General features: G+C 44.0%; 1 protein-coding gene across 1 annotated transcript in view; it reads left to right on the top strand.

Moving 5' to 3' along the window:
• The window catches only part of tbcd (tubulin folding cofactor D), a 345,114-nt gene that overhangs the window by 12,144 nt on the left and 317,064 nt on the right, over positions 1 to 15,906 (top strand). The window contains exons 4-6 of the mRNA XM_038777737.1: positions 2,975 to 3,076; positions 9,802 to 9,948; positions 13,780 to 13,835. Coding sequence (XP_038633665.1) covers positions 2,975 to 3,076; positions 9,802 to 9,948; positions 13,780 to 13,835 — 305 coding nt within the window. The remainder of the gene's footprint in view (positions 1 to 2,974; positions 3,077 to 9,801; positions 9,949 to 13,779; positions 13,836 to 15,906) is intronic.

Below are 15,906 nucleotides of genomic sequence, written 5' to 3'. Positions count from 1 at the left end.
AAATTGTGTTATTACACAGATCAATAAAGGGTGCATTTGTTTTAATGCGAGAAGTGTAGCAGGTAAGGCAGATGAATTTAGGGCTTGGATTAGTACCTGGGAATATGATGTTATTGGTATCACTGAGACTTGGTTGAGGGAAGGGCAGGACTGGCAACTGAATATCCCAGGGTATAGATGCTTCAGGAGGGATAGAGAGGGAGGTAAAAGGGATGGAGGAGTTGCATTACTAGTCAGAGATGATATCACCGCTGTGATTAAGGAGGGCATTATGGAGGATTCGAGCACTGAGGCAATTTGAGTAGAGCTAAGAAATAGGAAGGATGCAGTAACATTGTTGGGACTTTACTACAGGCCTCCCAAAAGTGAGCATGAAGTAGAGGTACAAATATGCAGACAGATTATAGAAAAATGTAGGAGCAATAGGGTGGTTGTGATGGGAGATTTTAACTTCCCCAACATTGAATGGGACTCGTGTAGTGTTGGAGGCGTAGATGGAGCAGAGTTTGTAAGGAGCATCCAGGAGAGTTTTTTAGAGCAGTATGTAAATAGTCCAACTCGGGAAGGGGCCATACTGGACCTGGTATTGGGGAATGATCCCAGCCAGGTGTTTGAAGTTTCAGTCGGTGATTACTTTGGGAATAGCGATTACAATTGCGTAAGTTTTAGAATACTCATGGACAAAGACGAGGGTGGTCGTAAAGGAAGAGTGCGAAATTGGGGAAAGGCAGAGTATAACAAAATTCAGCAGGAGCGAGGGAATGTGGATTGGGAGCAGCTGTTTAAAGGTAAATCCACATTTGAAATGTGGGAGTCTTTTAAGGAAAGGTTGATTAGAGTGCAGGACAGACATGTCCCTGTGAAAATAAGGGATAGAAATGGCAAGATTAGGGAACCATGGATGACGGGTAGAATTGTGAGACTAGCTAAGATGAAAAAGGAAGCATACATATGATCGATGCGACTCAAAACTGCTGAAGCTTTGGAGGAATATTTGGGAAAGTAGAACGAATCTGAAACGCGCAATAAAGAGGGCTAAAAGGGGTCATGAAATATCTTTGGCTAACAGGGTTAAGGAAAATCCGAAAGCCTTTCATTCTTATATAAGGAGCAAGAGGGTAATGAGAGAAAGGATTGGCACACTCAAAGACAAAAGAGGGAATTTATGCGTGGAGTCAGAGGAAATGGGTGAGATTCTTAATGAGTACTTTGCATCGGTATTCACCAAGGAGAGGGACATGACGGATGTTGAGGCTAGGGATGGATGTTTAAATACTCTAGATCAAGTCATCATACGGAAGGGGGAAGTTTTGAGTATTCTAAAAGACATTAAGGTGGACAAGTACCCAGGACCGGATGGGATCTATCCCAGGTTACTGAGGGAAGCGAGGGTCGAAATAGCTGGGGCCTTAACAGATATCTTTGCAGCATCCTTGAGCACGGTTGAGGTCCCGGAGGACTGGAGAATTGCTAATGTTGTCCCTTTTTTAAGAAGGGTAGCAGGGAAAATCCAGGGAATTATAGACCTGCGAGCTTGACGTCAGTGGTAGGCAAACTGTTGGAGAAGATACTGAGGGATAGGATCTAATCACATCTGGAAGAAAATAGACTTATTAGTGATAGGCAGCATGGTTTTGTGCAGGGAAGTTCATGTCTTACAAACCTAAAAGAATTCTTTGAGGAAGTGACAAAGTTAATTGATGAGGGAAGGGCTGTAGATGTCATATACATGGACTTCAGTAAGGTGTTTGGTAAAGTATTCCATGGCAGGTTGATGGAAAAAGTGAAGTCGTGTGGGGTTCAGGGTGTACTAGCTAGATGGATAAAGAACTGGCTGGGCAACAGGAGACAGAGAGTAGTGGTGGAAGGGAGTGTCTCAAAATGGAGAAGGGTGACTAGTGGTGTTCCACAGGGATCCGTGCTTGGACCACTGTTGTTTTTGATATACATAAATGATCTGGAGGAAGGTATAGGTGGTCTGATTAGCAAGTTTGCAGATGATACTAAGATTGGTGGATTGGAGATAGCGAGGAGGACTGTCAGAGAATACAGCAAAATATAGATAGATTGGAGAGTTGGGCAGAGAAATGGCAGATGGAGTTCAATCCAGGCAAATGCGAGGTGATGCATTTTGGAAGATCTAATTCAAGAGCGGAATATATGGTCAATGGAAGAGTCCTGGAGAAAATTGATGTACAGAGAGATCTGGGAGTTCAGGTCCATTGTACCCTGAAGGTGGCAATGCAGGTTGATAGAGTGGTCAAGAAGGCATACAGCATGCTTGCCTTCATCGGACGGGGTATTGAGTACAAGAGTCGGCAGGTCATGTTACAGTTGTATAGGACTTTGGTTAGGCCACATTTGGAATACTGCGTGCAGTTCTGGTCGCCACATTACCAGAAGGATGTGGATGCTTTAGAGAGGGTGCAGAGGAGGTTCACCAGGATGGTGCCTGGTATGGAGGGTGCTAGCTATGAAGAAAGGTTGAGTAGATTAGGATTGTTTTTGTTGGAAAGACGGAGGTTGAGGGGGGACCTGATTGAGGTCTACAAAATTATGAGAGGTATGGACATGGTGGATAGCAACAAGCTTTTTCCAAGATTGGGGGTGTCAATTACAAGGGGTCACGATTTCAAGGTGAGAAGGGGGAAGTTTAAGGGAGATGCGCGTGGAAAGTTTTTTACGCAGAGGGTGGTGGGTGCCTGGAACGCTTTGCCAGCGGAGGTGGTAGAGGCGGGTACGATAGCATCATTTAAGATGCATCTAGACAGATATATGAATGGGCGGGGAACAGAGGGAAGTAGACCTTGGAAAATAGGAGACAGGTTTAGATAAAGGATCTGGATCGGCGCAGGCTGGGAGGGCTGAAGGGCCTGTTCCTGTGTTGTAATTTTCTTTGTTCTTTGTTCTTAAATATATGTATCACATAGCAAGCTGATATTTGGAATAACAATTATTTTTTTAACCATTGCAGGTGCGTGGTTATAAATATTTTCTGAGATTGTTCCCCCATGAAGTGGTGGATTTACAACCGGTCTTGAATTTGCTCACCCAGCAAGATCCAAAAGACTGTGATGTAAGTAGAGTCACAGTTCAGGAATTGGTGGACTGTTTTTTTCACAAAGTATTCGATATGCAATGATATTTAACATATATTTTGTAGGAAGAAATCTGTATCCTTAGGAGTTGAAAATAAAGGTCACCAAAATCTTGGGCTGTTGAAATGCCAAATCGAGGTTTCCCAGCAAATAAATGCTGAATCGTTCACTACTTTGTCTTAGCAATTAGAAAATGTCCCTTGCGAACTGTGTAGAATCCCTTTTGATCTCTGTCTATCTGTAAAGTGGAGTTAAGGTGGGAGACACTGACAACAAGATGGGAGACTGGCTTTTTGAAAGATGAGTCTGTGCAGACATACAAGGCTTTGAAAGATAAACAGCCGAAGCAGAGAAGTGCTGTACCGGATTGCAAATATAATGCTGTTGAGTTAATCTGCCAGACAAGGTACCCCATTGAAATGGGATGGTTGTGTTCATGATGTAGTTATTATGTGGAGATAAGTTGCACCAATTGAACTAAGTGAAACTAATTGTGACTGTTGCTCTGTACATTCAAGTGATTGTGAAATAAAGCACCATAAAAATTCAAACCAAGCTTCACATGTGGTAACCCCACCGTTGAGTCCTGCTATCATACATTTGGATGTTGGACAGTGTGTTTCAACTTCCTTAAAAGTAATATGTTTCAACACCTTATGGGAGTGACTGGTGCCATTAAACCTAAGATGATATAGGGTACACTTACATTTATATTGTAGGAGAGTAACAAAACCATATTGTGTGACATGAGTGAGTGAACAGTAATGAAACCAGGTATGTCTGTATAATGTGAGTAAATGTCAGATTTTTACAAGTCCTGTGTGGCTATCATCATACATGTAAAATGCCATGTTTATACTATCCCTCGAGCTGACAACTTTAAAATCAATGCAGAGCTCATCTGTTTGAACATGTTCTAATGTATGCAGAAGCTGCAGACAGGCCTATACCCTGTCCCCAGCCTTCAGCTCTGTAAATAGTGCATTCATTGATTTTGACTGGTTATGTTGAATCTCTGAGGTCTGAATCCTGGAGACATGGGGAAATGTTGGAGGAGCAATAAGCTGGCAAGTAAACTGATTGATGAGCTCTGCAATTTCAGGCATCTTCTGTGTGGTGAACATGTTGATGGAGAGAACTTTGGGGAAGTGGGGAAAAGCAGGGCAATCGGACTAATTTGGTTACTTATGATCTGCAATTTCCTCTAATTTGCTATTGGAGAATAAGCCCCTTCGATATACTGTGTAATTGAGGAACGTCTGTCTGGAAAAGATGATCTCATCCTCCTTGTTGTTTGTAACCAAACCCATTTCCTTTGGCTTCTTGTATATGGTGCAATGGTAGAATAATTAAAATTGCAGATGCACAAGAGACCAGAATTAGAGAAGCGCAGATATCTTAGAGGAACGTAGGGCTGGTGGGCATTACGGAGATAGGGAAGGGTGAGACTGTGTAGGGATTTGAAAACAAGGATGAGAACTTTAATATCTCATATAAACACGAGCCAATGTAGGTCTGTGAGCACAGGGGTGGAAGGGGAATAAATTTCGGATGACCTCTTTTTTTTTAATGGAGGATAGAATATGGGAGACCAGCCAGGAGTGTGTCGGAATAGTCAAGATTTCAGTAGCAGGTGACAGCACAGTGATGAGCGATCAAAAATAACACCCAAGGTTGCAAACAGACTGGCATAATCTCAGCCTATTGTCAGTAATGGAGCTAGCCCAATTTTGATAAATTTATACCAATCATTAAGAAAGGAGGAAGATGTAATTATGCAAATGTACTTTTTGCCCTGTACCTTTAAATAATTAGAGGGAAACTGTCCTAATGTCTTATCATAGAATCATAGAATTTACAGTGCAGAAGGAGGCTATTCGGCCTATTGAGTCTGCACCGGCCCTTGAAAAGAGCACCATACCCAAGCCTACGCCTCCACCCCATCCCAGTAACCCCACCTAACCTTTTTGGACACTAAGGGCAATTTAGCATGACAAATCCACCTAACCTGCACATCTTTGGACTGTGGGAGGAAACCGGAGCACCCGGAGGAAACCCACGCAGACACGGGGAGGATGTGCAGACTCCACACTGTCAGTGACCCAAGACAGGAATTGAACCTGGAACCGTGGAGCTGTGAAGCAACTGTGCTGTGTATAAGTTCCACCACTGCATTTTTAAAATTTCCTTAATATTTTCATCTTTTAATAGTGGCTTAAGTTTTCACAACAGCAATTTTTATTGACATAGCACCCATAACATGCTAAAAATCCCATCTCACTCACCAGTGTTAGAAAGCAAACTTTACAACTTTATGACACTGAACCATATAATATGATGGTAATGCAAATGACCAAAGCTTGGTCAAAGAAGTAGCCTTCTAGGCTACAGCACTTCAGGAGCAAATCCAGTTACCTTTTAAATGAATTGAGGGTTTCTGCCTCAGCCTCCTGAGTTCCAAGGGAAACAATTCCAGCCCATCTAATAGCTGTAATTTTCAGACCCTGCCGATTATTTTTATAAATTGCTTCTCTACTTTCTTCTTCCTGTAATTTGCAAATTCCAGCTGTGGCCGAACCAGCATTTTATACAGTTCCATCATGACATCCAGTGGCAGAACTATCAAAATCAAGGACACTCCAAGGGGCTGGAATTAGAGGAGTGCAGTTACCTTAGATATCTGTTGGGCTAGAAGAGTTTACAGAGATAGGGAGAACAAGGCCATGAAGAGATTTGACAACACGAGAATTTTAAAATTGGGAGCATTGCTAATCAGGAGCCAGCAAAGCTCAATATAAGGGTGATTGGTGAATGGGACTTGATGTGAGTAAAGGCATGGGCAGCAGGGATTTGGATGACCCCAAGTTTTTGATGGGTAGAACATGGGAACTGGCCAGGAGTGGAGTTGAGACGTAACAAGGGCATGGATGAGGTTTCAGTGGCCGTTTCTAAAAACGTTTGTTCATGCGTTGCTGGCAATAATTGCCCTTTACGAAGGTGGTGACTGAAATGTGAGGGAGAGGGGTGGAGTCGGTAGTTAGGGGATGAAGCGTATGGTGGGGACTGAAGACAATGGTTTCAGTCCTCCCGATATGATTGGGAGAAATTTCAACTCTCCCAGTAGGGGGCATTGAGAGACAAAATTTAGAGACAACAGAGTTGAGAGAGATGGTGATAAGGTAGAGCTGGGCATCTTCAACATATATATGAATGATGACATTATGATTTGGATGATGTTGCCAAGGGGCAGTATGTAGGTAAGATATAGGAGCGTGCCAAGGATAGATCTGTTGGAATCAACAGCTATCAATACAGAAGGAAGAAGAGAAACCATTGCAGATCATTCTCTGGCTACAATTAGATCGATAAGGTTGGAACCATACAAGTGCAGTCCGACTCAACATGATGTTAGGAGGTACTGGAGGAAGGTGGCATGGTCAGAATATCAAAGGCTGCAGACAGGTTTAGAAGAAGGAGTAAGGATAAGTTTATCATTGTCATCACATAAAATACCATTTGGGATTTTGGCAAGAGCTGTTTTGGTAGTGTGACAAGACAAACTATTGAAACATTGAGTTCAAGGAAAAAATTGAGTGGCAACAGCACATGAGCAGACAATGGAGAAGAAGGGAAGGTTGGAGATGGAGCTGTAAGTTTCGAGGACAAGTTTGTATTTTTGAAGCGAGAGGTGGTGATTGTGTTACTGACAAATGCAGGCATAAATGGGGGCACTTTATTCCACATTATGCCATACGGATTTGGCTCCCTACTTGAATCCCAATTCTGTTAGTTTACTGCTATTCATTCATGAGAAATGCAAGTTGATCTTGAGGCAGATATACTTGTTTCATATATTGGTTGGGATCTTGAGAATCTAATTCCACTTTGCATAGAGACTGTGGTTTAGACTCAGTTATAGCTTGAAATAAGTTCTGCTGTTGCTTTTAAAATGGTTTGATGCTTCATAGTCACTGGCATTCAACTATATTAGTGCTGTTACTAGAACCTCATGTTGTTCCTGTGTAACTGGGGAGCTTGAACTTTTGAAACATATTCTAGGTTGTGAAAAGCAGTATTTTTTCAGTAAATATTACTGTAGTTCTGTTTCTTGTGTTTGTACTTCTTGTGCTAGGCAATATGGTAGGCTGAAGACTATTCAAACACTTATGCACTATTGTCAGCCAGCTACAAGGTTTGTCTTTATGCAGATTCTTAGCATGGGACTGCTTCCAATATTTCATCTTCTTTTCCTCACTGGCTGATGGAAATCACCCATTCTTAGTCTATTGCAGCGTTGGTCTGGATAATCTTGTTTTACATGTTGACAAACACTATTTGTTGCTTAATACCACCTCCTTCATCATATAAAATGTTTGTATATTCTCTGAAAGAGATTATTGTTATGGTAGCATTTTATTAATTGATCTGTTTATAATTCTTAAGCCTTCAATCGGGCAGACGGATAATCGGGCAAAGCCCCGGGACCAGACGGATACCCGGTTGAGTTCTATAAAAAGTTCTCCGGGCGTTGGGGCTGCTTCTGGTAAAGGCTTTTAATGAGTCAAAGGAGCTGGGAGTGCTCCCGCTGTCATTGGCCGGGAGGGTACAGACTGTGAAGATGACAGTCCTCCTGAGATTGCTGTTTGTGTTCCAGTGTCTTCCAACGTTCATCCCTAAGGCATTTATTAGGAAGATGAATGTGGCGATCTCGGGGTTTTATATGGGCTAGGAAAGCCCACAGGTGAAGAAGGTCCTATTTGAGCGGGGGCGTGAGGAGGGGGGGGGTTGGCCCTTCCAAACTTTATTAATTATTACTGGGCGGTTAATATATCAATGGTTAGGAACTAGGTAGTGGGGGAGGGGTCGGTGTGGGAGCGAGTGGAGGCGGCATCTTGTAAAGGTGCGAGTCTGAAGGCTTTGTTAACGGCACCTCTGCCATTCACGCTGGCTCGGTACTCCACAAACCCAGTGGTAGTGGCAGCCCTGAGTGTGGGGGCAATGGAGGCAGCACATGGGGCGTCAGTGTTGGCACCCATCTGTGACAATCACTGGTTTGCTTTGGGGGTGTTGGACGGGGGCTTCAGGAGGTGGCAACGGGCAGGGATTGAGAGATTTGGAGATCTTTTCATTGAGGAGAGTTTCCCAAGCTTGGAGGAGCTAGAGGAGGAATTTGAGTTGTCAGGAGGGAATGGGTTCCGGTACTTACAAGTGCGAGATTTTGTCCAGAGGCAGGTTCCAGGCTTTCCTCGCCTCCCACTAAGGGGACTACAGGATAAGGTGATGTCAAAAGCAGGGGTCAAGGAGGGGAGGGTCTCGGAAATATATAAGGAATTGATGGAGTGGGAAGGGGGTCCCCCAATAGGGGAGGTGAAGAGGAAGTGGGAGGATGTGTTGGAGGTGGGAGGAAGAGGCGAGTGGGGGGGAGAATGGGAGGAAGAGTTGGGGGGATGAGGGGGTTGGGGGGGGGTGACGTTTCGGCCTTTGCCTCCCTGGTGGCCCGGAGACAGATTTTGTTGGGATGGAGGGACTCAGAGCGTAACAGTCAAGTGTTTGGGTCAGTGACAGGGTTTCATAGGCTAGAGAAAATTATGTTCGACTTAAGGGGTTTACTACAGGTGTTTGCTCCGAGGTGGTAGTCGTTCATCGACTCCTTCAAGGAAAATTGACCGTCAGTGGTGGCGGGGAGGCATGGAAGTGACGAATGCGGTAGGGAATCTAATGTATGGTTAGTTAGGGTCTAGGCTTGGGGGGGGGGTGGGGGGGGGGGGGTTGGGTTGTTATTGTGGGGTTTTTGTGTGTGTTGGATCTCTGTTTAAAATGTTAAAATTCTAAATGCCTCAATAAAATATTTTCTAAAAAAATAATAATTGCTCAGCCATTGTTGCAGTCAGGGGGACAAAAGCTCCCATCTGGTTTTGACCAATATCCTCTCATTGAACCTGCTGTACGTTTTCTTTGAAAATGAACATGTTTGGAGGCCTTGTGTGTTCGTTTCTGATTTTCCCCCCAGTGTTGGAATGATTGCAGAGATTGCAGTTTAATTTTTAATAATCTTTATTGTCACAATTAGGCTTACATTAACACTGCAATGAAATTACTGTGAAAAGCCTGTTTGGGTACACCGAGAATTCAGAATGTTCAAATTACCTCCCAGCACATCTTTCGGGACTTGTGGGAGGAAACCGGAGCACCTGGAGGAAACCCACGCAGACACCGGGAGACCGAGCAGACTCCGCACAGAGAGTGATCCAAGCCGGAATCAAACCTGGGAGCTGTGAAGCACCAGTGCTACTGTTAAATAAACAAAATAAATAAATAATATTTATTGTCACAAGTAGGCTTACATTAACACTGCAATGAAGTTACTGTGAAAAGCCCCTAGACGTCACATCCTGGCGCCTGTTCTGGTACACGGAGGGACAATGGGAATTCTCAGCTGGTACGGGAATTGAACCCGCAGTGCTGGCCTTGTTCTGCATCACAAACCAGATGTCTAGCCCCCTGAGCTAAACCAGCCCCCATGTTTGTAGCCTAATCCAGAATACAGTCTATTTGGAAGTGCCTGAGCTAATTGGGTATAAATAAATGAACACTCGACTTACTGGCATTAATCATAAATTCACTGATAGCTTCCTGGATGGTGTTCTTTCATGTTCCAAGGCATTTTAGAGATTGTAATGGTACCTTGCTTTGTGTATTTCAGACATGGGAGACTCGTTACATACTTTTATTGTGGTTATCCATGACCTGTTTACTCCCATTCGATATGGCACGACTTGATGGTAACACCTCGACACTGGTAGAACAATCTAGGACACCAACTATGGATCGGATTTTGAATGTGGCAAAGGTAAGTGATGTGATTCTCTGCAATGTTTAATTGTCTGTTTTATATTTGTTTCAAGTTGCAACTGAGGTTTCTCTTCGAGAGGAACAGAATTTAAAAAACAGGAAACTAATGTTACATTTGTTTGACCACACTTGGAGAGTATTGGTGCACTTCTGGTCTCCATCCTATCAAAAGGATGAAGAATGTGTTACCTCAATAGGAAGGTTCATTATTGAAGGAGGGGGTTTCGGCAAGAAACTAAATATGGACGAGGAACTGTCTTTTACTACAGACACACACATTGTTGAAAATAGTAGGACAAATTGACAAAGCCATGAAGAGTGGAAACTTAAATGGGCAGAATGTGTAAATGGATCTGAAATTGGATTTTTTTTTCTTTTTTTTTTATAACTTTAGAGTACCCAATTATTTTTTCCAATTAAGGGGCAATTTAGCCTGGCCAATCCACCTACCGTGCACATCTTTGGGTTGTGGGGGTGAAACCCACGCAAACACGGGGAGAATGTGCAAACTCCACACGGACAGTGACCCAGGGCTGGGATTCGAACCCGGGTCCTCAGTGCCGTAGGCAGCAATGCTAACCACTGTGCCACCGTGCTGCCCCTGAAATTGGATTTGAATGATAGGAAACGAGAGTGCTCCGGTGCAGTTTGGGATTGGAGGAGTGGAGCAGGGCAATGGTCAGTGCTTAAATCCTGCTATTGCTTCTTTATGTAAATAATCTAAATGCAGAGGGGAGGAACAGGCCATGGATGCATTTAAGGATTTTAAACTTGGGTTGCGGTGCCGGTAAGACGATGAGAACTGAGGTGATGGATAATGGGACTTAGTGCATGACAGATATGTGGAGCAGAGATTTGGACAAGCTGCAGCTTGTAGACAGTGGAGGATGCGAGGTCAGAAAGCCATTTGAGTGGCTATCTGGAGAGAATGAAGGCGCTAATAAAATTTTAGACATTGCAGAATGATACCTGAATTCCAAGGGTTAAATTATGAGGAAAAAATCGCTCAAAGTGAGATTGTATTCCCTGGATTTGAGAAGATTAAGAGGTGATTTTATTGGTTTCAAGTTATTAAAGGGAACAATTGTTTCTTTCTATCTACCTGTTCCTCTGGCTGGGAGATGGTGCATTTATTTATGTGCAAAGGTTTGTAGAGGTTTGGAATTCTCAACTGCCAACAGCAAATTATTCCAGATCAATTGTAATTTTAAGTGTGTGAGTGATAGATTTTTGTTAACCAAAGGCATTAAGGGATATGGGGCAGAGGTTGCGTATGATCTCATTAAATTCTTGAAGTGACTCAAGGGGCTAAATAGCCTACTTCTGTTTTGATGAAGTGTTTGAGACAGGGACAGAGGTGAGCAGTTGTGGAGACAAAGGTAAGTGACTTTCCTGCTAGAGAGCATCTTTTGTGGTCTGAACTTACCTTGGAGTATGGCAGAAGGCTGAGGTTGCAAACAGCCTGATTCAATGTGTGATAGTGGTTGAGGAGGCGAATGTCATCACCAACCAGGGAGCTGAGTGTGTGGCAGTGGTTGAAAAAGATGACTTTGGTCTGCCCACTGTGGGGCTCGAGAAAGTAAAAACTAATCGAACTGGAGATGACACCAGACGTTTAACAGTTAAGGGCTCAAGAGAGGTGTTTGAGCGGTCGATATCCTCAATGTACAAAAGCAAGCTGATATTTGTCTCTGGAATAGATTGTGGTTCATGGAGGTGGTTGGGGAGATGTTTGGGTGGGGGGGGGGGGGGGGGGGGGGGGGGGGGGGGGGGGTGCACGGTCAATGGTTAGGATATATCTTTGAATTTGGAGGGTGGATTTGGGAAATGACAAGTGCAAGAAGGGATGAAAAGCTATTTCTCAATGTTCCGGCTGGGGTTGCATTGGTGGGAATGCAGTTGTGCAAGCAAAGTTCAAAAGAACTCGATGCTGGGGAAACATGGTATTGATTGTACTCTCACTGTTGACAATAACATCAAGAGCATGGTAGTGGAAGGGGATCCAGGGTGCAGGAGGTGGGCATAATAGATGTGATGAGCTTGGAGAGGGTAAGGTGCTGAATGGTTGATGGGGTGGAGTGGTTGCTGCAAAAGGGGGGAAATTAATTCAGGACCAGAGTGGTGGGGAAGCTACGGTCTAGGTGTTGTGCTATGTTATTGTATTGTTAAGATACGCAAGTGAAAGGTTATTTAATTAAGTACCTACCACACTCACAAAGAGAATCTTCTGAGAAACTGAAGTAGATAGAATGCAGACCCCTATGCAATGCTGTAGTCAATAGGTAAACCTATTATCAAGAAAATAATTTGCATCTAGTTTCATACTTCACCATCTGGCTTGGGATTCAATTAACAGAGGGAGCAAAGAGATGGGTGGGACGAAGAGGCAGCGAGTTCCTCACACTTGATGCTTTGGATGATGTTGGAGGGAAAAGGAGAGAGGGGTTTAAGAGCAGTAAGTTGTTGAAAAAGGCACCCGGGACTATCCTTGCACTCCAGTTGATCCAGACGGTTTGGCTGAGGAGAGTGAAGTATCACAGTGCGTGACATGGTCAAGCCAGAACTGTTTAATAGATACCAAAGCTGTGTGGTAGATGTGTTCCAGTTTGTGCTCTTCAGCTTTGAGGGAATGAAGATTAGAACTGTACAATGGTCAGACGTGGAGGTAAATAGTTTCGCTGCGATGAAGGGCACCAAGGATTGACCTGAAATGTTGGTTCAGCAGGTCAAAAACAGTGAATTCCTGCTGTGTGGAGGTCAGAGGCAAGGGATTTTTGAATTTGAGCACAAGGTGTAGGCTCCTGTGAGCTTTTATATGACTAGATGTTACAAGTTATGGTATCATAGAAATGTTTGGGTGTGTGGGTTGTGAGAGAGATTAGGAAATGTCAAAGATGACCTGCTAGAATATGAGGTCATGGGATATATCTGAAATAGGGTAACAAAAAGGGATGGAGATTTTGTGAAGAATGGGTAATGTGAGGGATGGCAGGACGGTGGTTAATTTAGAGGATAACTACTTGAGTTGGAGTAAAGGTGGAAGTCATTGAAAATGATAAGCTGCTTGATGTAGAAGCTTAATGAAGGAAGGATATGGTGTGGCATGTCAACTTGCAGCCGATGAGGTGATAGTGATGAACAATTTAAAGGAAAGGGCCAGAAGAGGGTTGGATGCATGATGATGAGAAGCTACCAGAGGAATAGGGGGAAACATCAAGTTGTGAATTAACATTGTTACTTGCACTTCTTCAAGACCAATAATTTACTTCATAGTTTAATTGTTGTGATTATGTAGGTAACCCAAATTTGTGCACAGAGCAAATAATGAATGACCAATTTGTCTTTGGTGGTGTTGATGGTTGGCCAGATTGTTGGCCAAGTGAATTTCCTGCTTCTTGTGTTGGGCCATCTTTTATGCCCACTGACTATGACAAAAAGGCAAGCAGTGTTCTTATTGAAACAGATTACTATTTAGTAACCTGGTTAGAAAAAAAGAGTTTGGGTGTAAATTGGCTAGGTTGTTGCATTACTGTCAAGATTCACACCGAAAAAGTGGTTATGAGGTATTCACAGATTGTCGGTTTCCATATTATTCGAAGATGCCAGTTTCTAACTCTTCCAGGATTGGAGTGTGGAAAATAGGATTAATACTATGTTGCATTCACAACTTCATGATGATGTTCCTCGGTGTTCACACCAAAAATACCCATCTCTGTAGCCCTGTGTTTCTCGTCAGATACAGCAGAGATTAGAAATTTCTTCCTATTCATTACTTCTGGCATGTTGTGTGACATTTCCAATGATTGATGGAAATTTGTTTTTATTCTAGTCTTACCTGACAGTCAGTGACAAAGCAAGAGATGCTGCTGCTGTTCTCGTATCCAAGTAAGTGTATTCAAGTACTCCTATTTAGTAGTGCTTCAGAATGCATGACAATTTTCTATTTTCAACTTACGAAAATTAAGTGTGTAGTAATGGGGAAGCACATTACTTGTTATGATGAGGAGCCAACATTTGAAGAATCATCACACTGATATAAGAACTCATTGCCTTTATGAGAATTGGACCAGCTCAGTTGCCGTCCCACTGTGCGCAATGGTCTGACACTGAGCAAAGAGATGGAACAGTTTTTTTTTTTCCAAGGCAGAGCGTGGACCGTACTCAACCAGCAGCCCACACTTTGTTTTAAAAAAAAAAAGAAAATGCTGACTGTTAGATGTGATTACTCCATTTGGCAGCACTTGCTGAACAATCCTGAGTATGCTAATAGCTACACAAACGACCAATTTAGGATAACCAGTCGAACACATAATGTGGCTCATTTACACTTACTAGAATTGACTTACATTCATTTTTTTAAATAAATGTTTTAATTCTCCATTTTCACATTTTCCTTCAAAATTTACACCCCACACACAAACAGTAAATGGTAACAAATACAAAATCAATCCCCTTAACAATAACAACGGTCCCATCCTCCCACCACCCCAAACAATGGCCCACCTGTCAATATATGCATTCAATAAAACAAACCCTCCCACGGTGGAAACAAAAAACAAAGGAGAAAAAGAAAAAGGAGTCCGGGACCGCCCATGGTCACCATAGAGTCAACTCCCCCTGTCCAACCTCTGAAAGAGTGCGTACATGATACCCAAGAGTTGTAACCCCCCCCTCCCCAACTCCTCCCGTCCACTGCCTCTTGTAAAACGCCTTCCCCCAACCGTAGTTCCTTCCCCCCAACTTTCCACCCCGGCTAGACCACTCGGACCCTGTTCTGCCAGGCTCCGATGGCCGCAGCCCCTCCCCCCACCTCCCGTTCACTGGCCGGCTTAAATCGGCCAGCGTGGAGGCCCCCGCCCAGTCCCTTTCCCCCTTGCCCGGCCCTAGAAAAGCCCAGAAATCCCCTTTTAGCACACAAACCCCACATATCCACCTACACCCCAAAGAGCCCTCACTTCGAGGGAAAGTCCCATCACTTCCCTTGTCCAAAAATATACATCGGCCCCTTTAGCTCATACACCCGCACGCAGTGAAACAATAAAAAAAAAAGAAAATACAGTAATGAGGTTATATCGGCACATGGCCATTTCTCAATTTCTCAGTTCTGCCACAGTCCTTCTGCCTTCGCAAACTCCTCCGCTGCTTCCACCGTTCCAAAATAGAAGTCCTTGAGCTTATAAATCACCGTCAGCTTCACTGGATATACAATGCCGCACTGCACCTTGCTAATGTACAGTGCCCTCTTCACCCGGTTGAAATCAGCCCGCCTCCTCGCCAGCTCCACTGTAAAGTACTGGTATACACGTATACCAGCTCCAGCCCACTGCCCACCTGCTTCTGCTTGGCCCAGCACAGGACCTTCTCCTTCACACTGTACCTACGGAAGCACAGAGTCACTTCCCTTGGCGGCTCACTCACCTTTGGTACAGGCCTCCACGACCAATGAGCCCAATCCAGTTCATATCGGGAGGGATCCTCCCCCTCCCCCAATAGTTTCGCCAGCATCGCGGCAAAATACTCAGTCGGCGTCGGCCCTTCAACTCCTTTGGGCAGCCCCACAATCCTCAAATTCTGTCGCCTGGATCTGTTTTCCAGGTCTTCCATTTTTCCTCGCAGGTCCTTGTTAATCTCCATCACCTGCATCTCCTTCCCCATCGAGGTAAGTTGATCACCATGCTGCAATAATGTCTCCTCCACTTCCTTCAACACCTCCCCTTGCTTCCGCACCTCCGCCACTGCGCTCGCCACCGCCGTCGTCACCGGGGAAATCGCCTCCTCCACCAACACACTCAAAACCTCCCTCATCTCCTTCCTCATTGTCTCCATATATTTAGTAAACTGCCTTTCGAATTCTGCAGCCATCACCTTAGTTATTTCTTCAGCCGTAAGCAATGCGGCCTCCCCTGGTGCTCCAGCCTCCATTTGCCTTGGTGACCCCGCGGTGACATTGCTACTC

This window comes from Scyliorhinus canicula, chromosome 18 (genome assembly GCF_902713615.1).
Source record: "Scyliorhinus canicula chromosome 18, sScyCan1.1, whole genome shotgun sequence".
NCBI lineage: Eukaryota > Metazoa > Chordata > Chondrichthyes > Carcharhiniformes > Scyliorhinidae > Scyliorhinus > Scyliorhinus canicula.
This window is presented reverse-complemented; position numbering and strand designations above follow the sequence as displayed.